A 26,507-nucleotide genomic window follows, 5' to 3' on the forward strand; every position below is an offset into this window, starting at 1 on the left:
TATTCTGTCTATTTCTTTATCCCATCTTTCATTGTCACTCATTTAAGCCCCATCTTGACCAACATTTATCCTTCAGTTGGTAAAACAGATTATCCACCAACCTTTTCATATAAACACTGAGTTAAATACTGTTCACCTCTCAATTTGTAACCTTCAAGCATATCTACTGCTTTTATAGGGAATACAAAACCCTGGACTTGTTGTGTCCTCTTCCCATTTATCTTTCCCAGTGGAAATTGTATACTGTACTCCACGTGGTATAAACTTCTTTCCAGAAACCTGTTGAGTTTAACCACTGTGAATGAATCCCATCTTCAGTACAGGAACATCCTTCAATGTCACCGTGAAGAATTCGGGTCCATGTCTCTCCAAAGTTGTAGTACCTCAGATGCTGTCTTTCGAAGCACTTCTCTAAAGAGAAAGGAGAATGGTTATTCTTCATAAAATCTTAAAATAATACAGACCAAAATGCCATTCTGCCCCTTCAGTTCATGATGGCTCTCCCAAAGAGCAAGCTTCTTAGTCCCATTCTCTTTCTCTTTCCAACAATCCCCTCAACATTAATGCATTTCACTTTGGATTCATATTAGAACATAGAACAGTCTGGGGCCTTCAGCTCATGACATTGTGTCAACCTCTTAACCTACTCTAAGATCAATCTAATCTTTTCCTCTCCTATAACCCCCCATTTTTCTAATACCCATGCCCTTTCTTAAATTTACATTTTTATTTAGTGAATCGGCACGGTAACAGGACCTTCCACCCCAGTGAGCACACGCCACCCAATTAAATCCATATGACCAATTTACAAACGAGCCCGTACATCTTTGGAGTGTGGAAGGAAACTGGAGCACCTGAAGGAAAGCCACGTGGTCATGCGGTGAACATTCAAACTCACTACAGACAGCGGCTGAAATGAACCCAGGTCACTGGTGCTGTAATAGCGGTGTGCTAACCGCTACACTACCATGTTGCCTGCTCGACATGTGACCACAAGCAACTGCAGAAATCTGTGGACGCAGCCCAGCACTTCAGCCTCCCCTACATCGACTCTGTCTACACTGCCTCCATTCAATCAAAGACTCCACCCAACCTGACATCCACTCTTCTCTCCTCTCCCATTACAAAAGCCTAAAGGCATGTCTGACCAGGTTCAGGGACAGCTTCTATCCCACACTTATGACATTATATGGTCCCCTTGTACAATGAGATGGACTCTTAGCCTCACTGTCTCCTTTGTTATAGCCCTGCACCTTATTGGCAGCCTGTTCTGTTCTGCACTTTCTCCATTTGTGTAACACTTTGTTCTGCATTCTGTCATTCTTTTCCCTTTTGCTACTTCATTGTACTGATGTGTTGAAATGATCTGTACGGATGGTATGCAAAACAAGTTTTTCGCTATACCTTGGTACATATGACCATATACAACTGCCCACCTTCCCCTTCACCTGTTTTATTTATAACCGACCAGCTTGTACTCTTTCCCCTCCTCCCACTTTCTTATTCCGGATTTATCCCCTTCCTTTCCAGTCCTGATGAAGGCTCTTGACCCGAAACATTGACTATTTATTTAACTCCATAGATGCTGCCTGAACTGCTGAGTTAATAGCGGACCAATCAATTCGCAGAGTGAACCAGCTTCACACAGGTCGGGGAGAAGAGTCTTAAAAAGGAGCATTTTGCGGGGATCAGCGCATTAGTGGTGCAGCGATCGATTCGCGTTTCATTAGTAGGAACAAATAAAAGTCAAGCAGGGTCAAAGCAGAGCGGCCATTGTGTGAGGGGACCAGTGCAGGAGTGGTAACTTGAGGCTTTGACCAGGAGGCACAGGTAAGTAGCAAGCAAAGCTATTGTGGTGGTTGAATAAAAAGGCACTAAATTACAGCTAATTAAATAAAGGGATGATGCAGGATCAGATAATGAGCTGCAGCTGCATGATGTGGTTCCTGGTGACCAATGTTCCCTCTAATTTTTAGTAGTCAGTGTGCACAAAAATCTTACGTTGTGCAATTTTTTTTCCTGTGACAAAAGTATGTGCACACTGAATGCACACATGGCACAGTTTATGTCGGTTTACAAAATATTTGACATAAAACTGCACAGAATAACAACAAAATAACATACAGTCACTTGGTTATTTTTTCTCTCTCCTGTCTTTAGCATTTACCCATTCTAATAGTACTTCCATCCAATTGATAGCTTTTGATTCTCATTAACATATCCAAATGACATTCACCTGTAATGTGTAGCACTCCAGTAACGGGTAATGGCGGGTTCTGCTGCCTGAGCTTTGGTACACCGTCCAAATGTGATTTACTTGCCAAATGATGCTTCAAAAAGTCAAGTTTCCAAATATCATGCTACTTCTTTCCACTAGCAAATTCTCCAGCAACTTTCGCATCACGACAATACAAACAGATAACTCCAGTTTCCGAATCATACATAAATATTTCTCGTAGCTGCACGTTCATGACCTCACGAGCTTTCGGTGTAGCAATTTCTACTATTTTGTTAAGCTATTCAACTTTAAACAAATTTGCAGTTCTTTTGCGCTTCACGCCCTTCGCTTCTTTTGAATCCGACATAGTGAATCAATTATTATTTTCAATAAAAACTTAGTAAGCTATCTACAGGATTTGAAACAGATCTTCGTAAACTTTACAAAATGAACATTGTCCGCCAAAGATAGCTGCCGCTGTGATGCAGCTGTACAAACTGGTACGGGAAAGGTGAGGTGACGTAAGTTAGTGACATACATTGTGGTATTTGAAAACGTGACTAAATAGTTAACAGAAACATTTAGCTAAAATATTATTTCAATAAGTACAATTATTAATTACTACATTATCTTAGGTAACTAACCTTTTGTGCACACATTATTTTCCTTTGTGTGCTGGTTGAAAAACATGTGTGCGCACACACATGCAACAGCTTAGAGGGAACATAGCTGGTGACCTTATCTGCAGCAAGTGTCGGCTGCTCGAGGAACTCAGGCTCAAAGTTGATGACCTGGAATCTGAGCTTCAAACACTGCGGCACATCAGGGAGGGGCAGAGTTAGCTGGATTCTCTGTTTCAGGAGGTAGTCACACATGTTAGATTAACTGCCTCAAATTCAGTCTGTGGTCAGGGACAGGAGGGTGTGACTGTGAGTGAGGTGGGTAGTGGGATCCAAGAGACAGTGCTGTAGGAGACTCAGCCCTTGAGCTTGTCCAGCGGGTCTGAGATTCTTGCTCCCTGTGTGATGAGAGTGGGGGCTGTAGGAAGGATGAGCAACCTAACTGTGGCACTGTAGTTCAGGGAGTCATTCAGAGGTGGAGAAAGAAGAAAAATGTAGTGGTAATTGGAGATAGATGGTATAGTCAGGGGAATAGACATGGTTCCTGTCATGAGGATAGAGCATCCTGAAGGTTGTGTTGTGTGTCTGTTGCCCAGGTTCGGGACATCTTATCTGACCTGCAGAGGAATTTGCAGCCAAGATCCAGTTGTTGTGGTCCATATAGGTACCAATGACATAGGTAGAATGAGGAAAGAGGTTCTGTTGAGTGAATTTGAGCAGTTAGGGACTAAATTAAAAAGCAGAACCAAAAAGGTGGTCATCTCTGGATTCCTACCTGACCCACATGCAAGTTAGCAAGTTAGATCAGGAAGAGAGTTGAGTAGCTCAAGCATTGGTGTGGGAGAAATGGGTTTGACTTCATGGAAAATCGACACCAGTATTGGGGAAGGAGGGAGCTGTACCAATGGGTCAGGTTCCACCTGAACTGTGATGGGACCTGGATCCTAGTGAGTCGCATAACTGGGGCTGTGGATAGGGCTTTAAACTAAATAGTAGGGGCTAGCTTCAATAGATTGGAAAAGCATAGATAAAGTAAAAAAGAAAAGTGTGGATGAAGATAAAGAAAAAACAAAAGATAAAAAAGAGAAAAGTAAGAGTGGAGTGAAGAAAGTCAGGTGCAAAAGAGTAAAAGATTACAAGATTTTAATTGAGTGTAAGGGCACTTTATTTGAATACCCGTAGTATTCAAAAGAAGGTCAGTGAAATTGTGGCTCAAATCATTACAAAGAGATGTAATTTAGTGACCATTACAGAGACGTGGTTGCAGGGTGGAGAGGATTGGGAACTAAATATCCAAGGATATCAGACAATACAGAAGGATAGACAGGAAGGTAAAGGAGGTGGAGTAGCACTCTTCATTAAAGATGAGCTCAGGGTGATAGTGAGAGATGATATAAAATCTAAGGAGCAGAATGCTGAATCCATCTGGGTAGAGATTAGGAATAGTAAAGGGAAAAAATCACTGGTGGGAGTTGTCTACTGGCCGCTGAATAATGACATTCCAGTGACACAGGCAATAAACAGGGAAATATCTGAGGCTTGTCAGAATGGAACAGCAGTTGTCATGGGGGACTTGAACTTGCACATGGATTGGATGAATCTATTAGGAGGACGTCATAGAATGCATCCATGATGGCTTTCCTGAACAGCATGTTACTGAACCTACAAGGGAACGTGCTATCTTAGATCTGGTCCTGTGCAATGAGACAGGTAAAATTAGTGAGCTTGTAGTTAGGGATCCTTCGAGGGACTTGGGAGTACTTGAGCATGAATCACAAAAGGTCGGTTTGCAGGTGCAGCAGGCTATCAAGAAGACAAATGTTGGCCTTCATTGCCAGAGGGATTGAATTTAAGAGTGGGAGGGTTATAGTGCATCTGAACAGGGTACTGGTGAGGCCGCACCTGGAGTACTGCATGCAGTTCTGGTCTCCTTACTTGAGGAAGGATATACTGGCTTTGGAGGCAGTACAGACGAGGTTCATTAGGTTGACTCCAGAGATGAGGGGGTTAGACTATGAGGAGAGATTGAGTTGCCTGGGACTGTACTCACTGGCATTCAGAAGAATGGGAAAAGATCTTATGGAAACATATAAAATTATGAAAGTGATAGATGATACAGGCAGGAAGGTTGTTTCCACTGGTAGGTGAGACTAGAACTAGGGGACATAGCCTCAAGATTCGGGGGAAGTAGATTTAAGACGAAGATGAGAAGGAATAACTTTTCCTAGAGAATTGTGAACCTGTGGAATTCTCTTCCCAATGAAGCAGTGGAGGCTTCCTCAGTAAATATACTTAAGACAAGGTTGGATAGATTTTTGCATAGTAGGGATTAAGGGTTCTGGGGAAAAGGCAGGTAGGTGGTGTTGAGTCCATGGCCAGATCAGCCACTATCTTATTGAAAGGCGGAGCAGGCTCAACAAGCCAGATGGTCGACTCCTGCCCCTGTTTCTTACGCTCCTCCAGCATTCTGAGTGTGTTGCTTGGGATTTCCATAGATGCTGCCTGTCCTTTAGAGTTCCTCCAGCATTTTGTGTGCATGTTGCTCTCAGTTCAAATTTAGTTGATTAGTATCATGGTTGGCACCAGACATGATGCACAGAAGAGGCTGTTCCTGTGCTGTGCTATGCTGTATTGTATTCTAGCCCGCAGGGAATTCTTGGGAAAACAGGAAGCCTGCTGGAATCCAAGGAGCAGTTATTAATTGATCTATGATCTGGGTGCGGGTAAATGATACTAGGCGGTAAAACAGATTGGCACAGACCAGATGGGCAAAAAGGTCTATTTCTGAGTTGTGTTCTAAGACTGTTATATAACGTGGCTTTCCTCTCCCCACGTGAATCTCAATGCACAACGGAGTGGGCAGTCGGGCGGTTTGGATCAAGGTGGATAAGAGCTAGAAGACACAGTGGCCTTCGCACTCAGTGGGTTTCCAGAGTCTGGTCATTTCTGCTGGTTTAATATACTGGTTAATGCTTCATCAAGTTATAGTTTCATACTGTTACGTCCGTAGCCCCCTCCTTTGTGAGAATCGCAAGATCACTGTTGGGTTGGGTCAAGGGGCCCAGGAAAGGGAAGAAGAGACGTGCAGACTGTCTCGTTCCCCGGCAATGTAAAGCTACGAGACACAGCCATTGTCTCTTGGAGACCAATTTGTGGATTGAGATACTATGCTACGTGAATGCCCTCAGGCAAAGTGGGCTGGTTGAGGGAGAGATTGCATCACCCCCAACCTGATTGACATCTACAACCCTGCAAGTCAGGATAAAAGAGGTTCTGTAGGAACAGTCCCTCAGACGCACCAGAAGGAACGTTAAGCGACCACGTAACAGCAGGAAGTCATATGAAGGAGGCCACGTGTGTTCAGTTCCGTGGCTGGAATTGGTGGCTGGAACCATGGAGAACGGCTTTTAGCTAACAACGGGGAACCCACTCTCCTGACTCGACAAATTAGCATCATAAAAGACCTGGGCAAATTTAAACCGCCTCGCTCTTAAACCCAAAACGCTGCAGCTTGAACGAACTAACAGTGACTGTTATCTTTCCATCGGACAATACATTAACCCCTAGACAACGATAGAGCTATTTCTTATTGGTTATTATTATACCTGCACTTTAGATTTAGTACTGACGACATATATTACCTGTATGTTTGCATTAATCTTATTTTTGTGCCCTTTATCAATAAATACTTTTAAAAATAGTACCATCAGACTTTAACAGACCTCTCTATCTTTGCTGGTAAGTGATCCAGTTACGGAATTTTGTAACAAAATTGGGGTTCTCATCTCAGGATTTGACACCATATTGGGAGGCCAGTGAATCGGGCTTGCAAGTCCAAAACTTGGATCTGGTTACGCGGGTAGCCAGACGGGAAACTAGCAAAGATGGACGTGGATGGATTTATAGAAAACCCGACTCTGGAGGCGCTAGAAGCGGCCACCAAATCGGACTTGATAAATTTGGCGAAGGGGTTAAACCTTGCAGAGGTGAGGTTGTCAATGAAAAAGTGGGAGGTGCGAAGGGCAATAACTCAATATTATATCGGGGAGGATGTGTTTGCGGCTGCAGTATTGGAGAATATCCCTGGAAAGGTACCAGCTAGTGGGACAGCTCAGTTAGAGTGGGAGAAATTAAAGTTGGAACATGCAATTAAGTTAAAGCAGCTGAAGGCAGCCGAGAAAGAGAGGGAAAGAGCCGAGCGAAAGAGGGAGCATGCGCTCTAGCTGAAGGAGTTAGAGGAGAAACGAGAGCATGAAATGAGGTTAAAACAGCTGGAAGCAGCTGAGAAGGAGAAACAGGAAACCTGACTTGGAGATGGAGAAGTTACAGCAGGAGCCACGAGTTCCGGGGTCAGACCGAGAGGAGCGGTTCAATGTTAGTCGAGTGTTGAGGTTAGTACCTCCGTTCGAGGAGCCGGATGTTGATAGTTATTTCTTGTTTTTTGAAAAGGTAGCCGTGAATCAGAAGTGGCCCAGAGGTCAGTGGGTGGTGCTGTTACAGAGTGTGTTAAAGGGGAAGGCACAGCGGGCATATACGGCGTTGGCCATGGAGGAGGGAGAGGAGGAGAGTTATGACAAAGTAAAGACGGCCATTCTCCGGAGTTATGAGCTAGAACCTGAGGCATACAGACAAAAGTTTAGAAATTTAAAATAAGGGTGGAATCAGACGTATACCGAGTTTGCCTCTGAGAAGGGTGTGCTCTTGGACCGGTGGTGCACTGCAAAGAGAGTGGAAGAGGATTATGGGCATCTCAGAGAGTTAATTCTGATTGAGGAATTTAAAGGTTGTGTTTTGGAGGATATCCGGACGTATTTGAATGAGAAGCCCCATAAGTCCATCTTGAAATTTGCTAGGTTGGCAGATGAATATGCCCTAACCCACAAGACAAAGTCTTCCTCGAATAAAAGTTCCCAGAGAGACTGTGGAAACGATCGAGAAAGTCCGCTGGCTGAGGCAGAGGTCCCGCCGGAAGCTAGTGGTAAGGTTGAGGGGGAAAGGCCAGACGGCCAGAGATTTCCGGGCTTGACCTGTTTTAATTGTGGAAGGGGGGGGGCATATTGCATCTCGGTGCTTTGCTCCGAGGAAAGAGGCAGGAAGAGGAAAAGCAGCAGTCCCTATCGGATGTGCCGTGGTAATCAGTAAATCGACAAGAGAGCCCCGGGTAGACAGAGTACGAGAAGGGTCTGAGACTTGTCTGTCACACGGAGCCGTGTCTGTGAGGGAGGGCAACACACCAGTTCCTGTACAGATCTGGAGAGACACGGAGGCTGAGCTGTCGTTGATCAGCAGTAAGGTACTAGAGTTTGGTCACCAGACGAGAATGGTAGCTGTGAAGGGAATAAGTAAAGGGACAGAAATGGTGCCCTTACATAAGGTCATTATGGATTGTGAGCTGGTATCTGGACCAGTTGAAATAGGGGTGCGATCAGAATTCCCGAGAACTGACACGGACGTCCTTCTCGGTAATGAATTAGCAGGTGGTACGGTTTGGGCAGCCATGATGCCGACGCGCTGGCTGGTGAGTGTTGTGGCCCCGCCCCTAAATTTCAAGATCTATCCCGCATGCGCAGTCACTCGTAGCACTTGAGAGAGGCAGCTGAGAACGAGAGCAGTTTAAATCCAACCAGTTTCGATTTGGCCGAGACGTTTCTACCAACCCTGTACCACGAGGGTTTAGAGGGTGGTAAAACGAAGAGTAGTAAAGTGAAAGAGGGTAAGGAAGCGGAGGTAGATCTGCCCTTAGCGAGGAGAAAGGTCCTAGAGGCAGGAAATAAAGATGAGGAACCGATAGAGCGGTTAAGAGGTCCAGAGTTGGACAGGGATGATCTTTCTGGTTTGGCAGAACTGTTTGAAGAAGTTGAAAATTTTAAATGTGTTCCCGATAATGAAATGAGGGCAGCTCTAGATGAAAAGGGATGCCATTACCTTGAAGAAGTCTGCTGGGTTGGCAGATGAGGTTGTTTCAGCCCGCGGGGTTGAGTTTACTCCAGAAGGGAGTTGCCCAGAGAGTACCTGGGAGGATCGGGGAATTTAGAATTTGAAAAGGGTACGGGTATTGAAAGCCTGGAAGAGGCCAATATTCCGTTTGAGTGTGTTCAAGATGGGGATGCACGTGGTACTGAACCTAGTAATGGAGCTCAGAAAAAGTCTGAGGTATTTGATTCAGTGGAACGAGACGGCCGTCCTCGTGGGTCAGGTAGACTTGGTTCAGTGAAGAAAGGGTTAACCTTGGTAATAGTGGGAAGTGAGAGTTCCCAGGTGTTTGTGCTCGAAAGTGTGTTAAAAGTTAATGTGGAGTTCAAAAATGGGGAGATAAATATCATTGAAGGAAACGGGAAATCTGTAGTTCCCAAATCAAATGAAGAAATTTTAAACCCTGAAGATCACTTACAGATTAAGCCGGGAGATGACGGAGGGGGGGGGGGGGGGGCACGCTATTGTTATTCCAGAGTGTGGTGTGAAAAGGCAGAATTTGAAATACTGCTTGAGCAAAGAGGTCGAACTGAAAACACATAGCCTGAAGAGTCCTGACGAGAGGGCTAGCCACCTGTGTAAAATTAAAGAATTGGGTGGAAATTCAGAAGATGGTCTAAGTTTGGGACATGGTGTTGATAAAATAATTCCTATGGAAAATGCGGGCGAGGGTTTATCTTGCCAAGCTCCCCACGTGGGACCTCACCGGAAAAGAGGCGACGGTTAAGGGGGACGCCATTTTTAAATACCAAAGCCGGTTGTACAGGATTTCGACAAAGCCTGTGAATAATAAAGACAACCCCCTTGGAAGCCTGCCTGTTCAGTTTGAAAACGACCAAAAGACTAGTATTTACATAAACTTTTGTAGATGCATGTAAGCTAAGATTACACCTCCTTAGTTTTGTTGCTGAAGGAAAAAAATAAAATAGGTGGTTATTAAATTGAAGTCTGATGCTACAAGACTTTAGTACGGTACAAGATGTTAAGATATTAAAGAAAGTGACACTGTAATCGTTAACTGTTTAGATACTGAATTGAATATATAACTGTATTACTCTGTAGAAAACTTTGGTGTTGGTGTTGTGTTAGATTCTAACACCCTGTAAGACTCTGTATTACTTTGTTTTTTTCTGATGGTAAAAAAATGTGCTGAAGAAAGGGGGTGTTACATCCATAGCCCCCTCCTTTGTGAGAATCGCAAGATCACTGTTGGGTTGGATCAAGTATCCCAGGAAATGGGAGAAGAATGGGAGAAGAGACGTGCAGACTGTCTCGTTTCCCCGGCAATGTAAAGCTACGGGACACAGCCATTGTCTCTTGGAGACCAATTTGTGGATTGAGATGCTCTGCTACGTGAATGCCCTCAGGCAAAGTGGGCCGGTTGAGGGAGAGAGTGCACACCCCAAACCTGATTGACACCTACGACCCTGCAAGTCAGGATAAAAGAGGATCTGTAGGAACAGTCCCTCAGACGCACCAGAAGAAACGTTAAGCGACCACGTAACAGCAGGAAGTCATCTAAAGGAAGCCACGTGCGTTCAGTTCCGTGGCTGGAACCACGGAAAACGGCTTTTAGCTAACAACAGGGAAATCCACTCTCCTGACTCAATGGATTAGCATCATAAAAGACCTGGGCAAGTTTAAACCGCCTTGCTCTTAAACCCAAAAACACTGCAGCTTGAACGAACTAACAGTGACTGTTATCTTTCCTTCGGACAATACATTAACCCCTAGACAACAATAGAGCTATATCTTATTGGTTATTATTATACCTGCCCTTTAGATTTAGTATTGATGACGTATATTATCTGTATGTTTGCATTAATCTTATTTTTGTGCCCTTTATCAATAAATACTTTTAAAAATAATACCATCAGACTTCAACGGACCTCTCTACCTTTGCTGGTAAGTGATCCAGTTACGGGATTTCGTAACAAAATAAGCTCACAAAGTAAGGATCACAGGAAGGGATTCAATGTTGCCCTCACCAGCATCTCTTCCAATTCATGGACATCTGCCCTCACCCCTTCCTCCCACTGCCACGACCAGGGGTGGGGTTCCTCTTGTCCTCACCTACCACTCTAAAAGCCTCTGCAATGAGCACATAATTCTCCACAACTTCTGCCATCTCCAACAGGATCCCATCACCAAGTACATCTTTCCCTTTCTCCACCTCCCCCCACCCACTTTCCAGGTTTCGCAGCGATCACTCCCTTGTCCGCTCATACCTCCCCACTGATCTCTCTCCTGGTACTAATCCTTGTAAGTGGAACAAGTGCTACTACGCCTCCTCCCTCACTACCTTTCAGGGCTCCAAACAGCCCTTTCACCTGTGCGAGAGTCTGTTGGGGTCATCTGCTGTACTCAGTGCTCCTGGCATGGCCTCCTGTATATTGCTGAGGCCCAGAATGGACTGAGAGACCACTTCACTGATCATCTTTGCACCATCCATCACAAAAAGCAGCATTTCTTGGTGGCTACCCATTTCAATTCTACTTTACATTCCCATTCCAACATGTCAGTCAATGGCCTCCTCTTCAGCCAGGGTAAGGCCAGGTTGGAGAAGCAACTCCTTATATTTTATCTGGGTGGTCTCCAACCTGATAGCATGAACATCAATTTCTTGAACTTTCAGTAATTGCCCCCACTTCTCTCCTTCACCATTCCCCATTCCCGTTTCCTTCTCTCACCTTATCTCCTTCCCTGCCCATCACCTCGCTAAGGAGCTGGTGGTGGACCTGAGGAGGGCTAAGGCACCGGTGACCCCTGTTTCCATCCAAGGAGTCAGTGTGGACATGCTGGAGGATTACAAATACCTGGGGATATGAATTGACAATAAACTGGACTGGTCAAAGAACACTGAGGCTGTCTACAAGAAAGGTCAGAGCCGTCTCTACTTCCTGAGGAGACTGGGGTCCTTTAACATCTGCCAGACGATGCTGAAGATGTTCTACGAGGCTGTGGTGGCCAGTGCTATCATGTTTGCTGTTGTGTGCTGGGGCAGCAGGCTGAGGGTAGCACACCAACAGAATCAACAAACTCATACGTAACGACAGTTGTGGGGGTGGAACTGGACTCTCTGACGGTGGTGTCTGAAAAGAGGATGCTGTCCAACTTGCATGCCATCTTGGACAATGTCTCCCATCCACTCCATAATGTACTGGTTAGGCACAGGAGTACATTCAGCCAGAGACTCATTCCACCGAGATGTAACACTGAGCGTCATAGGAAGTCATTCCTACCTGTGGCCATCAAACTTTACAACTCCTCCCTCGGAGTGTCAGACACCCTGAGCCAATAGGCTGGTCCTGGACTTATTTCCACTTGTCTTAATTAACTCGTTATTATTATTTAATTATTTATGGTTTTATATTGCTATATCTCTACACTATTCTTGGTTGGTGCGACTGTAGTGAAACCCAATCTCCCTCGGGATCAATAAAGTATGTCTGTCTGTCGGTGCTCCTCCCCCTTCCTTTTCTTCCATGGTCTTCTGTCCTTTCCTAACAGATACCCCCTTCTCCAGCCCTTTATCTCTTTCACCAATCAACTTCCCAGCTCACTTCACCCCTCCCCTTCCCAATCTCACCTGTCACCCGCCACCTTGTACTTCTTCCCCCCCCCTCCCCCCAACTTCTTAAGCTGATGCCTCATCTTTCCCTCCAGTCCTGAGGTTGGATCCCAGCCTGAAACATCGACTGTTGACTCTTTTCCGTAGATGCTGTCTGGCCTGCTGAGCTCCTCCAGCATTTTGTGTGTTGCACGGAGGAAGGAGAAGCCCAGCTAATCCAAAGACGTACATATTATAGTTAGTAAGTTGTGGGCATGCTATGTTGACGGCACATATAGGCTGACCAGCACATTCCTTTTCTGATTAGATTTGATGCAATGTATTTCTCTGTATGTTTTAATTTAAGTATGACAAATAAAGCTAATCTTTTAAAAAAATCCTTTTTCCTAAGAAAGACTCCACCTATAACCTCTGCTGGGGCAGACATGAGTAACATGGGCCTTCTACTTACTCGTGTTCTAATTTCTCGTGTTCTAAGCTTTTTGCTGTACCAGTGAGAATGTTTTTAAAGACTAGCTTTATTGCCACACGTGTATATATATATATCAAAGCATACAGAAAAATGCATCATTTGTGCCAACAACCAACACAATGCTGGGGGCACTAGTTTCTGCTGCCAACATAGCATGTCCACACCTTACTGCACTAACCCATACATCATGTAGGAAGAAACTGGAGCACCCGGAGAAAACCCACACGGTCATTGGGAAAGCATCGGAACTCCTTATAGACAGCAGTGGGAATTGACCCAGTCGCTGGCTCTGCAAAGCATTATACCAGTCACTATGCTACCATATTGCCCACCCTACTTATCACTCACCTTTCTCACAGAAGTCTCCTGTGAATGGTTCGGTGCACAGACACTTATAGCTTTGTTCGCTGGGATTATTGACACAGGCACCCCCATGCCAGCACATGTGGTTCTGACAATAATCTGTGAAACAAATATGAGGGCAGGTTATTCTGCAGCACAGAGACACTTAATTCACTTCATGTTCCTACAATAAACAGCACAATTGGCGGCACAGTAGCGTAGTGGTCAGTACAATACTTTACGGTATCGATGACCAGGGTTCAATTCCCACCGCTGCCTGTAAGGAGTTTGTACAATCTCCCCATGACCATTTGGGTTTCTTAACTGGGCATTGTAAATTGTCCCGTGACTAGGCTCAGATTAAATTCGGGGAATTGCTGCCGGCATGTCTCGAAGGGAAGGAAGGGCCTGTTCCATGTTGTATCTCAGTAAGTAAGTAAATAAATAAATGATTCTGATTTAAAATCAATCTACTCAATTATATTAACAACATTTAAAAGGTGCTTGGACAGGTAGATAGATGAGAAAGGTTTAGGGATATGGGCCAAACCTGGGCTTAGAAGTGAATATTGTTTGGCAAGGATCAATTGGGCAGAAGGGTCCATTTTCCTGTTACATGACTCAACTATTCTATGAGAAAAGTTGGCACTAGTTGGCAGGGGTGAGATGGGCCAAAGGGCCTGTTTCTGTGCTGTATAATTCAATGACACAATGACTTGTATACGCTACCAGCACCTTATCAGCCTGTCAAGCAACCATAAGAAACCCTAAGAACTCCCCAATCTCATACTTCAAATTCTGCAGGCTAACCTCTGCCAGCCAAACATATACATCCACCAGCCCTACAATCAAACCTAATCCTAAAGTCCAAAAGGGGCACACACCCCCACAAACCCTCAGCAAACCATAAGAACCTGTAGACACATGCTGTCTTTGTTCCTGCCCACCTCTCAGCATCCCTCTGTCCTGTTTCTCTTTGATATTGCACCATCATTGAATTTTTCCCATAACCAATGGACTCACTTTCAAGGACTCCCCATCTCACATTCTCAATATTTATTGCTTATTTATTTAATAGTATTGTTGCTTCTTTTTGTATTTCCACAGTTTGTTGTCTTCTGCTTTCTGGTTAAACACCCTAGTTGGGCGATTTTTCATTGATTCTGTTTTAGTTATTATTCTATAGATTTGTTGAGTATGCCCACAGGAAAACAAATCTCAAAATTGTATATGGTGACACATGTGTACTTTGATAATAAAATTTACTTTGAACTTTATTTTACTTATTAATCTCGGGATACAGCATGGTACCAGGCCTTTCCAGTCCAATGAGCCCATACCACCAATTAACTTACTTGCCCGTACATCTGTGGACTGTGGGAGGAAACCAGAGCACCTGGAGGAAACCCACACAGTCACGGGGAGAACGTACAAACTCCTTACAGACAGTGACAGGAATTGAACAAGGGTTGCTAGCACTGTGATAACGCTACGCGAATCGCTACTACTGTGATACTACCCGATTGATATGTAACTGTGAATCCACAAGTCCACCAAAGCTCAAAGTTCAATGTTCAAAAGTAAAAGTACATAGATCATGAGATTCATTTTCTTGTGGGCATACACAGCAAAAAGAAAGAAACAGTACAGGATCAATGAGAAACTGCACAAGACAGAGACGAACAAACAACCAACTATGTAAGTACAAAAAGTAAAGAAAGAATAATAATGAGTTATAAATATCAAGATCACATGTTGTAGAAGTGAGTCCACAATTTGTGGGACAGTTCAGCCCTGGTGAGTGAAGTTATTCCCTCCGGTTCAGGAGCCTAACTGTTCCTGAACCTGGTGGTAAGAGTCCTGAGGCTCCAGTGCCTCCTTCCTGATGGTAGCAGTGAGAAGACCATAAGACCATACAACCATAAGACATAAGAGCAGAATTAGGCCATTCAGCCCATCAAGTCTGCTCCACCGTTCATCATGGCTGATCCCAGACCCCACTCAGTTCCATACACCTGCATTCTCACCATATCCTTTCATTCCCTGACCAATCAGGAAACGATCAACTTCCATCTTAAAGATACCCATGGCCTTGGCCTCCACCACAGTCTGTGGCAGAGCATTCCACAGATTCACTACTCTCTGGCTAAAAAAAATCCTTACCTTTGTTCTGCAAGATTGCCCCTCAGATTTGAGGCTATGCCCTCTAGTTCTGGATACCCCACCTTTGGAAAGATCCTCTCCACATCCACTTTATCTAGTCCTTCCAATGAGATTTCCCCCCCCCCCCCCCACCAACATTCTTCTAAGTTCCAGGTACAGGCCCACAGCTGCCAAACATTCCCTGTAAGATAACCTCTTCATTCCCGGAATCATCCTTGTGAAATTCCTCTGGACTCTCTCCAATGACAACACGTCCTTTCTGAGATACAGGCTCTGAACGGTTGATTCCAAGTGCAGCCTGACTAGTGTACCATAAAGCCTCAGCATTATCTCCTTGCTTTTATATTCTATTCCCCTTGAAATAAATGCCAACATTGCATTTGCCTTCTTTACCACAGACTCAACCTGTAAATTTACCTTCTGAGAGTCTTGCACAAGGATTCTAAGTCCGCCTGCACCTCTGATGTTTGAACCTTCTTCCAATTTAGATAATCAGGACTATTGTTCCTTTTATCAAAATGCATTATCATACATTTGCAAAACACTGCCATTTTTTTGCCCATACTTCCTCGAAAAATTCTAACAGATTTGTCAGGCAAGATTTCCCCCTACAGAAACCATGCTGACTGATTATTAGTCATTAGTCTCCAAGTACCCCGAAACCTCATCCTTAATAATAGCCTCCAACACTTCCCAACACTGAGGTTACTCTAACTGGCCTTTAATTTCCTTTCTTTTCCCTTTCTCCTTTCTTAAAGAGTGGAGTGACATTTGCAATCTTCCAGTCCTCTGAGACTATGCCAGAATCAAGTGATTCTTGAAAGATCATGACCAATGCATCCTTTATCTCTTCAGCAAACTCTCTCAGGACTCTGGAATGTAGTCCATCTGGTCCAGGTGACTTATCAACTTAGTTAGGAAGGTTCAATCGTTAGGTATTAATATTGAAGTAGTAAAATAGATTCAACAGTGGCTGGATGGGAGATGCCAGAGAGTAGTGGTGGATAACTGTTTGTCAGGTTGGAAGCCGGTGACTAGTGGTGTGCCTCAGGGATCTGAACTGGGTCCAATGTTGTTTGTCATATACATTAATGATCTGGATGATGGGGTGGTAAATTGGATTAGTAAGTTTGTAGATGATACTAAGATAGGTGGTGTTGTGGATAATGAAGTAGGTTTTCAAAGCTTGCAGAGAGATTTAGGCCAGTTAGAAGAGTGGGCTGAAAGATGGCAGATGGAGTTTAATGCTGATAAGTGTGAGGTGCTACATTTTGGTAGGAATAATCCAAATAGGACATACATGGTAAATGGTAGGGCATTGAAGAACACAGTAGAACAGAGTGATCTAGGAATAATGGTGCATAGTTCCCTGAAGGTGGAATCTCATGTGGATAGGGTGGTGAAGAAAGCTTTTGGTATGTTGGCCTTTATAAATCAGAGCACTGAGTATAGGAGGTGGGATGTAATGTTAAAATTGTACAAGGCATTGGTAAGGCCAAATTTGGAGTACTGTGTACAGTTCTGGTCACCGAATTATAGGAAAGATGTCAACAAAATAGAGAGAGTACAGAGGAGATTTACGAGAATGTTACTTGGGTTTCAGCACCTAAGTTACAGGGAAAGATTGAACAAATTAGGTCTTTATTCTTTAGAGCGTAGAAGGTTGAGAGGGGACTTGATAGAGGTATTTAAAATTATGAAGGGGATAGATAGAGTTGACATGAATAGGCTTTTTCCATTGAGAGTAGGGGAGATTCAAACAAGAGGACATGAGTTGAGAGTTAGGGGGCAAAAGTTTAAGGGTAACACGAGGGGGAATTTCTTTACTCAGAGAGTGGTAGCTGGTGTGGAACAAGCTTCCAGTAGAAGTGGTAGAGGCAGATTTGGTATTGTCATTTAAAGTAAAATTAGATAGGTACATGGACAGGATAGGAATGGAGGAATGTGTTGGTGTGGCCTAGTGGGCAAGGCATCAGACTAGTAACCTGAAGTCACTGGTTCGAGCCTCAGCTGAGGCAGCGTGTTTGTGTCCTTGAGCAAGGCACTAAACAACACATTGCTCTACGACGTCACCAGTGCCAAGCTGCATGGGTCCTAGTGCCCTTCCCTTGGACAACATCGGTGGTGTGGAGAGGGGAAAGCCTGCAGCTTGGGCAACTGCCGGTCTCCCATACAACCCTGCCCAGGCCTGCGCCCTGGAAACTCCAGGTGCAGATCCATGGTCTCTCGAGACTGACGGATGGCACCACCAGGAATGGAGGGTTATGGGCTGAGTGCGGGTCAGTGGGACTAGGTGAGAGTAAGCATTCGGCACGGACTAGAAGGGCCAAGATGGTCTGTTTCTGTGCTGTAATTGTTATATGGTTAAGACTTTTGAGTTTACCTAGCACTTCTCCTTTGTAATAGCAATGGCATTCACTCCTCCCTGACACTCATGGATTTCTGGCACATTGCTACTGTCTTCCACAATGTAGACAGATGCAAAGTACCCATTAAGTTCATCTGCCATTTCTTTGTCCCCCATTACTACCTCACCAGCATCATTGTCCAGTGATCCAATATTAACTCTCACCTCCCTTTTACTCTTTATGTAACCGAAAAAACGTTTGGTATCCTGCTTTATATTATTGGTTAGTTTGCTCTCATTTTTCATCTTTTCCCTTCTTATAGCTTTTTTAGCTTCCTCTTGTTGGATTTTAAAATATTCCCAGTCATCCAACTTTCTACTCACTTTTGCTCCCTCATATACCCTTTCCTTGGCCATTATGCGGTCCTTAACTTCCCTTCTCAGCCACAGTTGTCTACCCCTGACATTTAAGAACTTTTTCTTCTGTGAGACATGTCTATTTTGTGCCTTGTGAACTATTCCCAGAAACTTCAGCCATCTCCGCTCTGCTGTCATCCCCATCAGTATCCCCCTGGGCAAGCTCCTCTCTCATACTTCTGTAATTCCCTTTATTCCATTGTGATACTGACACATGTGAGTTATGCTTCTCCCACTCAAATTTCAATCATATTATGATCACTGTATCCTAAGGGTTCCTTTATGTTAAGCTCCTTAATAAGATCTGGGTTATTACACAACATCCAATCTAACACAGCCTTTCCCTGAGAAGGCTCAAGCTCAGTCTGCTCTAAAAAACCATCTCGTAAGCATTCAATAAATTCCCTTTCTTGCGATCTGACACTAATCTGATTTTCCCAATTCCCTTGCATATTGAAGTCCCCCATGACAATTGTGTCACTACCTTCATTACATGCCTTTTCCAGCTCCTTTTGCAATCACAGCCCCTCAGCTTGGCTGCTATTTGGAGGCCAACGTATGAAGAGGTAGTGGGGGTCCCTGATGATGGATGCTGCTTTCCTGCAACATCACTCTCAGATTTCCTCGTGTTTGCTCAATTTTACCTGTGATGGGTTGGGCTGCATCCCGTGTGCCGACGTCTTGTAGATTTCTGGAAGCTGAAGACAGCCTGCACTGGGGTTGGAGGACTGTGTATGTGTGTGAGTGGGTGGGAGGGAGGAACGAGGTTTGTTTTGCTCTTGTTGCTTTGTCACTGTGTTGTTCTGCTGAGCAAGAAAAGCAAGCTAAGCTGGAATCAGAATGTGTGGCTGCCCCCATCACATCCTTGGGTGTTGGTTGTTAATGCAGATAACATACTTTTGATGTACATGTAATAAGTAAATCTGAAACCTTTATCCTGAAATTCTGCATACCAGCTCGAGATTTTCCTATTAGAAGGAAACATTGCCTTGTCACCTATCCTGTTAAGCCCTGCAGAATGCCTTAGATGACACTTCTTGTCCATCTAAACGCCAGTGAAAATTCACCTCATCTTACAACCCTTTCTCTCAGAGACAGCCTTGCGAATCTTCTCCGGACTGCCTCAAACTCAAGTCATGCATCATCTGCAACGTTTCCGGATTTCTCCCACATTGACATTATACAAGAGAGGGAATTGTACCGTGTGCTAGAGGCTTAATCTCTTCACAATATTCCCATAGGTTATCCTTGTCGTAATTGGGGGTGGTGGCACACCTGAAAGAGAACAGAAAGCATTGGTCACAATTAATCACAGGTGAAGCCTCGGACCCCACACAGGCCTGAATAGCTCAGTACTTTTCTTTATTTTCTCTCTCCCCCCCCTCCCTTTACCTCTCCGTCACTGTCTCTGTCTCTCTCTCCCCCCCCCAACCTCTCCCTCTCCTTCTCTGTCTCTCTCTCTCTGCCTCCCTTTCTCTCTTTCTCTTACACACCTTCTCTCTCACACACCTTCTCTGACCATCAGAGTATTTTCAGTAGCCTCCTACCTGCCAACATGAACATCCAACTCACAGACCTCCATTGATACTCCTGCCCCCCCCCCCTTACCCCCATCCCTATCTATTATTTTAGTCTGGTTCTCATTCTCTCTCTTTTCCCCCCTCACTATAATCTCTCCCCCAGCCCTACCTTTCTTTCTCTTTTATTTCCCATAATTCTCCACCTTTCCCCTAGCCCATTTCCCTCCAGCCTATCACTTCCCAGCTCTCTACTTTATCCCTCCCTCCACTTCTTATCCCCCCTTGACCATCCCATGTTACTTCACTCCTGATGAAGGGTTTCAGCCTGAAACGTCGTCACTACCTCCTCCCATAGATGTTGTCTGGCCTGCTGAGTTCTGCCAGCATTTTGTGTTTTTATTTATTTCCAGCATCTACAGATTCACTCATGTTGCCTTGTTATTTTCAGCACTTTTGTTTTTATTTCAGATTTTCAGCATCTGCAGTTTTGGATTACTAAGCATAATGATGATGATAACTATGATTCTATAAAATTCTATAAAAAACATGCACTTTGGTAGAAGGAATAAAGGCATCGACTGTTTTCTAAATGAGGAGCAAATTCAGAAATCAGAGGTGCATAGACACTTGGCAGTCCTTGTGCAGGATTCCCAAAAGGTTTACTGACAGGTTGAGTCAGTGGTAAGGAAGGAAAATGCAATGTTAGCATTCATTTCAAGAGGACTAGGATATAGAAGCAAAGATGTAATGCTGAGATTTTTTAAGGAAATTGGTAAACTACACTCGGAGTATCGTGAACAGTTTTGAGCCTCTTATTTAAAAATGATGCACAAGTGTTAGAGAGTTTCAGAAGAGCTTCACAAGAATGATTTCAGGAATGAAGGGCTTAACGTCGGGGAAGTATTTGATGACTCTGTACACGTTTGATAGCTTTGGATTCAATAGGCACTGGGTATATTTAAAGTGGAGGTTGATAGGTAAGAGTGTCAAAGATTAACGAGGAGAAGGCAGGAGACTGAGGTTGAGAGGGATAATAATTCAGCTATGATTGAATGGCAGAGCGGAGGAGATGGGCTGAATGCACTTATTCTGCTCCCATGTCCTATGGATTTATGGTGTATGGTCAAAAAGGGGTAATTTGATAGAGATTCCTACAAGGTTTTCCGAGCCCATGATCCTATCAATGCCTTACTTTTACAAGGAAGCACGCAGACAAAAGGGAAGAGGGCGTTCGCACTCACCAGTTTTTACCTGACCGCTTGCTTGGCACACATGTCCGAAACAACTTGCCCCTGAACCGGAAGGGAAAGGCACAGAGCGAGCCGTTTTCTGTGAAGACTGAATGGGTTAGATTCAAGTCAGTGTAAGATTCAGCTCAGTAGGTCAATACAGGTGCAGCCTAACACTGTCTCCCCCGACACCAACGGGCTGGGCCTGACTATCCTGATGGCTTCGATCTGGAGGATCTGGAGGATCTCGGCGTGCCTATGGAGGGGAATGGGCAGGCAACGTCTCAGGTCGAGAGCCTAATTCTGGACTGAAAGGTAGAGAGGAGACAATCAGTATAAAAAGCTGGAGGGAAGGGATAAGGCAAGAGCTGGCAGATGATGACTGAATCCAGGCGAGGAGAATGAGGGGAGAGTACAGATAGTGTCGGAAACTGGGAGATGAAAGGTGGAACTTGATGGGAGAGGATCCACGGGGAGAAGATGAAGAGAGGTAGGACAGTGGACCTCACGACCTGGAAGAATGGTAATTGAAGGAGCTATCACACTCAAAGTGGAAACCACAAAACACGGCAGTTGTTCAAATCTGGAAAAAAGAAACAAATTGCTGAAGGAATTCAGCATCTGTGGAGCAAAATGGACAGTCTTCATTTTGAGCCAAGGTCCTTCATCAGGAATGAAGAGCAGAGGGGTGATAGCCAATGGGAAGAGGTGATGGGAAGGGGTGGAGCAAAAGCCGGCAGGTGATCATTGGATCCAAGTGAGGAAGGGAGTAACACACACAAAATGCTGGAGGAACTCAGAAGGTCAGGGAGCAGCTGTAGAAAAGAATAAACAGGTATTTCAGGCTGAGACCCTTCTTCCAGTCTAGAAGGGGTGTGATGGGTATTTGAAGGATTGGAGAGTGGGAACAGTGACGTAAGTTGAAAGCTGGAGACAACAAAGATGGTGGAATCTGGTAGGAGAGGAAGGTGGAGCATGGAACCAATTAAGGGTGGTCGGGAGGGCAGGTGGGATCAGGAAAGTGAGGGAACCCAGTGGGAGGAGTCTGTGAGTGATGGACAAATGGAGTGAGTGGTAGAAGGGGAAGAAACAGGGTGATGGAGGAACTTTCAAGAGTTAGTTAAATTTAAATAACTGTGACCCATAGAATATGAACTCATTGTATAAGGAGGCATTGGGTTGGGTACATCTCTCACCAGACTGGATATGAAGGACAGGATGGCTTCCTATGTTGGTAAACTTTCCATGATTCTAAGACCATGACTTTTCCCGCTCCTGGGAAATCTGTCCCCACCCAGAGTTAGTGTCTCAGGTTACTCAGAGGAAGACTGTACAGCTTCTCCATACAGCTGAAGCCTCACATCCTCCCTTTCCTAAGAAACAGTAGCGTAGCAGTTAGCTCAACACTATTACAGCCCAAGGTGTCGGAGTTTGGAGTTCAATTCCATCATCCTTGTGGTGTCCCACAAGGATCTGTTCTGGGACCTCTACTTTTTGTGATTTTTATTAACAACCTGGACGTGGGGGTAGAAGGATGGATTGGCAAGTTTACAGACGACACAAAGGTTGGTGGTGTTGTAGATAGTGTAGAGGATTGTCGAAGATGCAGAGAGACATTGATAGGATGCAGAAGTGGGCTGAGAAGTGGCAGATGGAGTTCAACCCAGAGAAGTGTGAGGTGGTACACTTTGGAAGGACAAACTCCAAGGCAGAGTACAAAGTAAATGGCAGGATGCTTGGTAGTGTGGAGGAGCAGAGGGATCTGGGGGTACAAGTCCACAGATCCCTGAAAGTTGCCTCACGGGTAGATAGGGTACAAAAGAAAGCTTATGGGGTGTTAGCTTTCATAAGTTGAGGTATAGAGTTTAAGAGATGCGATGTAATGATGCAGCTCTATAAAACTCTAGTTAGGCCACACTTGGAGCACTGTGCCCAGTTCTGGTCGCCTCAGTATAGGAAGGATGTGGAAGCATTGGAAAGGGTACAGAGGAGATTTACCAGGATGCTGCCTGGTTTAGAGAGTATGCATTATGATCAGAGATTAAGGGAGCTAGGGCTTTACTCTTTGGAGAGGAGACACGATAGAGGTGTACAAGATATTAAGAGGAATAGACAGAGTGGACAGCCAGCGCCTCTTCCCCAGGGCACCACTGCTCAGTACAAGAGGACATGGCTTTAAGGTAAGGGGAGGGAAGTTCAAGGGGGATATTAGAGGAAGGTTTTTCACTCAGAGAGTGGTTCGTGCGTGGAATGCACTGCCTGAGTCAGATACACTAGTGAAGTTTAAGAGACTGTTAGACAGGTATATGGAGGAATTTAAGGTGGGGAGTTATATGGGAGGCAGTGTTTGAGGGTTGGCACAACATTGTGGGCCAAAGGGCCTCTAATGTGCTGTACAATTCTATGTTCTGTCCTCCAGGAGAAAGTTTGTACATTCTCCCCGTGGGTGTGTGGGTTTCCTCTGGGTGCTCTTGGTCCCTCCCACATCCCGAAGATGTACGGGTTAGTAGTTTAATTGTTCACATGGGTGTAATTGGGTGACGTGGGCTCGTTGGACCAGAACAGCCTGTTAACGTGCTGTATCTCTAAAATAAAATAATGTTTGCTCTGTTATTGTTTTTCCCTTCTGTACGGTCATGATGTACTGACCTACAGAGTGATCCGTCCAAATGGCATGCAAAATCAAGTCTTTCACTGTCTTTCAGAATAAGTATGTGGCCAAAACAGTCCGGCTGCCATCTGTGAGTAGAGGGAGGGAGGGAGTGGGGGACCTGGCAAGTGGCCTTTTTTTTATGTGAGAGATGGAGCATGAAACAGGCCCTACCAGCTCAACCAGCGACTCCCAATCTAACTTTAGCCTAATCACAGGGAACTTTACAATTACCAATTAACCTACCAGCTGGTATGCCTTTGGACTGTGAGAGGAAACCAGAAAACCCAGAGGAAACCAGAAAACCCAGAGGAAACCCACACACTCACGGGGAGAAAGTGCAATCCTCTTATGGGCTGTGACAGGAATTGGGTTGCTTGTGCTGTAGTACCCTTACATGAACCACTACGCTTCCAATTATAGTGTTACAGTTAGAGAAACAATAGATAACAAGGAGCTAATGCTGCAAATAAGGAGGGTGCGAGATTATCGTTGTTGTACAAGATATTTTTACAAGAATCTTACAGCAGCGGGATACAATCTGCCCTTGAACCGGGTGGTGCTTGTTTGCAAGCTTTTGTATCTCCTGCCGATCGGGGGTGGGGGACAAGGGAATGACTGGGGTGGGAAGGGACCATAACTAATATAAGGGGCTGGAGTGAACCAGGGGCTGACAAGTGAAAGCTGGATTCAGTTGAGGAGGGATGAAAGGCAGATGGAGGAAGGTAGAATGAAAATAAAGTGCAATAGAAATCACAAATAATTCGTAAAGTCTTAAGATTTAGTTTTAATGATTATAATTGAAACAATGAATAGACTTATCGAGAGCAGCCTGCAAGCAGTCACCACTCGCTGGTGCCACATTATGAGGAGCTTCACATTCTCCTTTCTATCCACACCCCTCCTCATCCCACTTATCTCAGTATAGGCAGTGAAGTAACCCTGAGCTCTTACCTGTACGGTGGTGTTGCAAGGGGTGAGGGGGGCCTTGATCCTCCAGCCCATCCCTGGGAACCCCTGATTTGGAAAATACTGCAGGCTGAGGATCCAAACACAAAGGGCGTTACATCGGTGTGTACATGCTCAGAACTGCACAAAGGCTCCGGAGTTTGTAACCTTCGTCGAGCTGTAACTCGGAGACTCAAGGCACTCCAGATGCTGGAATCTGGAGAAATTACTATCTCCTGCAGGAGGAACTCTGTGGGTCGGTCAGCATCAGTGGGGAAGGGTGGGGAGATGTTTTGTACTGAGACGCTTAATCTGGACTCATGAAGGGGTGGACGTACACAAGGATTAGCTACCACACGTCAGAATCAGATTTGTTATCACTGACGTACAGTATTGTGCATAAGTCTTAGGCACCTGTAAAAAGTATTCTGTAAAACAAAGACACTTTCAAAAATTATAGTGATTTTTTTTAATATTTAGAAACTTGTCAGTAAACAGGAAAAAAATCTAAACCAAATCAATATTTGCTGTGACACCCTTGGCCTTTAAAACTGAATCAATTCTCTTAGCTACACTGTTCTGCATTTCTGTAAGAAAATCGGCTGGAAGGTTGTTCCAAGCATCTTGGAGAACTTGCCACAGTTCCTCTGCTGTCTCTCTGGGTACTCCCAGACAGCCTCAGTGATGTTGAGATCATGGCTCTGTGGAGGCCGTACCATCTGAAACCGATAAAAAAACCTAGGGTACCGTAGACTTTTGCACAGTATTGTATGCTGTGCAATGTGTTGTTTTGTGGCAACAGTACAGTGCAACACATGAAAATATTACATCAGAAATATATAAATAGATAAATAAGTAGTGCAGCAAGAGAGCAACATATGTGATAGTTCCTCATGAGTTCATGCACCATTCAGAAATCTGATAGTGGAGGGGAAAAAGCTGTTCCTAAAATACTGAGTGTAGGTCTTCAGGCTCACTACCTCCTCCTCTGAGGTAGTGACAAGAAGGGGACATGTCCTGGATGGTGATAATGAATGCCACCTTCTTGAGGCATCACCTTTTGCAGATGTCCTTGAGGTTGATGCCCATGGTGGAGCTGACTGAGCTTACTAACATCTGAGTGACAGAGCCATTGGCTACAACAGTAGCCACTGTTCAAGAGGTGCTTCTTTGGCAATAAAGCAAGCTTAGATGTCCTGGGAGGAAAGCTATTTAGAATATAGAACATAGAACAGTACAGAACTGGAACCCATGATGTGTATGGCAGTCGAAACAAATCCCATCAGCCTGCAAATTTCCCTCCCGTTCATATGCCTATCTTAAAATTTCTGAAATCTTGCTGTTGGATCTGCCTGCATGGAAAAAAAGACTCACTCTGTAAGGAATTCCGCAGATGCTGGAAATCCAGAGCAAAACACACAAAACGCCGGAGGAACACAGCAGGTCAGGCAACAACTGTGGAGAGGAATAAACATCTGATATTTCAGGCCAAGACCCTTCATCAGGACTGGAAAGGAAGGGGGAAGATGCCAGAATAAAAAGTGGGGGGAACGTGGATTGCTAGAAGGTGATAGGTGAAACCAGGTTGATGGGAAAGGTAAACGGCTGGAAGGGAATCTGAAAGGAGTCAAGGGCTTTCACCAAGACTGGAAAGGAAGGGGGAAGATGCCAGAATAATGTGGAGCACAGCTGGAAGGTGACAGGTGAGAGCAGTTGAGGGGGAAGGTGAGGAAGAAGAAGTTGACTTTTTGCCAGCCCGCTACAGAACAATAATAACCATACCTTTATTGCCATTCCACCTACAAGACAGCAGCAGGCAAAAACCACAGGGTACAGTACCAGCATGGTGCCTTGGACCAGCGCTTCTGAGGTAACATAACCTCTAACATCCAGAAACGAGGTGCTCATGTGACCTCACCTCAGCAACCTCCCACTGGCCTCGGCCAGTCCCCTCAACACCAGTATGAATGCAGTTCTTCCGGAGTTCATGTCCCACGATCAATAGTGGCATTGATCATTAACCAGACAGCAAGGAAA

The 26,507-nt window shown here is 44.8% G+C and overlaps 1 protein-coding gene across 1 annotated transcript in view; it reads right to left on the bottom strand.

Annotated features, from left to right (window-relative positions):
- The window catches only part of LOC132396531 (hepatocyte growth factor activator), a 63,371-nt gene extending 36,864 nt beyond the window's left edge, over positions 1–26,507 (bottom strand). The window contains exons 1-6 of the mRNA XM_059974131.1: positions 26,253–26,507; positions 24,477–24,561; positions 20,885–20,981; positions 19,325–19,398; positions 13,203–13,316; positions 280–411 (exon numbers count right to left, since the gene is read on the bottom strand). Of these exons, the coding sequence (XP_059830114.1) occupies positions 280–411; positions 13,203–13,316; positions 19,325–19,398; positions 20,885–20,981; positions 24,477–24,561; positions 26,253–26,378 (628 nt within the window). The 5' untranslated portion in view covers positions 26,379–26,507. The remainder of the gene's footprint in view (positions 1–279; positions 412–13,202; positions 13,317–19,324; positions 19,399–20,884; positions 20,982–24,476; positions 24,562–26,252) is intronic.

This window comes from Hypanus sabinus, chromosome 7 (assembly GCF_030144855.1).
Source record: "Hypanus sabinus isolate sHypSab1 chromosome 7, sHypSab1.hap1, whole genome shotgun sequence".
Taxonomy (NCBI): Eukaryota; Metazoa; Chordata; class Chondrichthyes; order Myliobatiformes; family Dasyatidae; genus Hypanus; species Hypanus sabinus.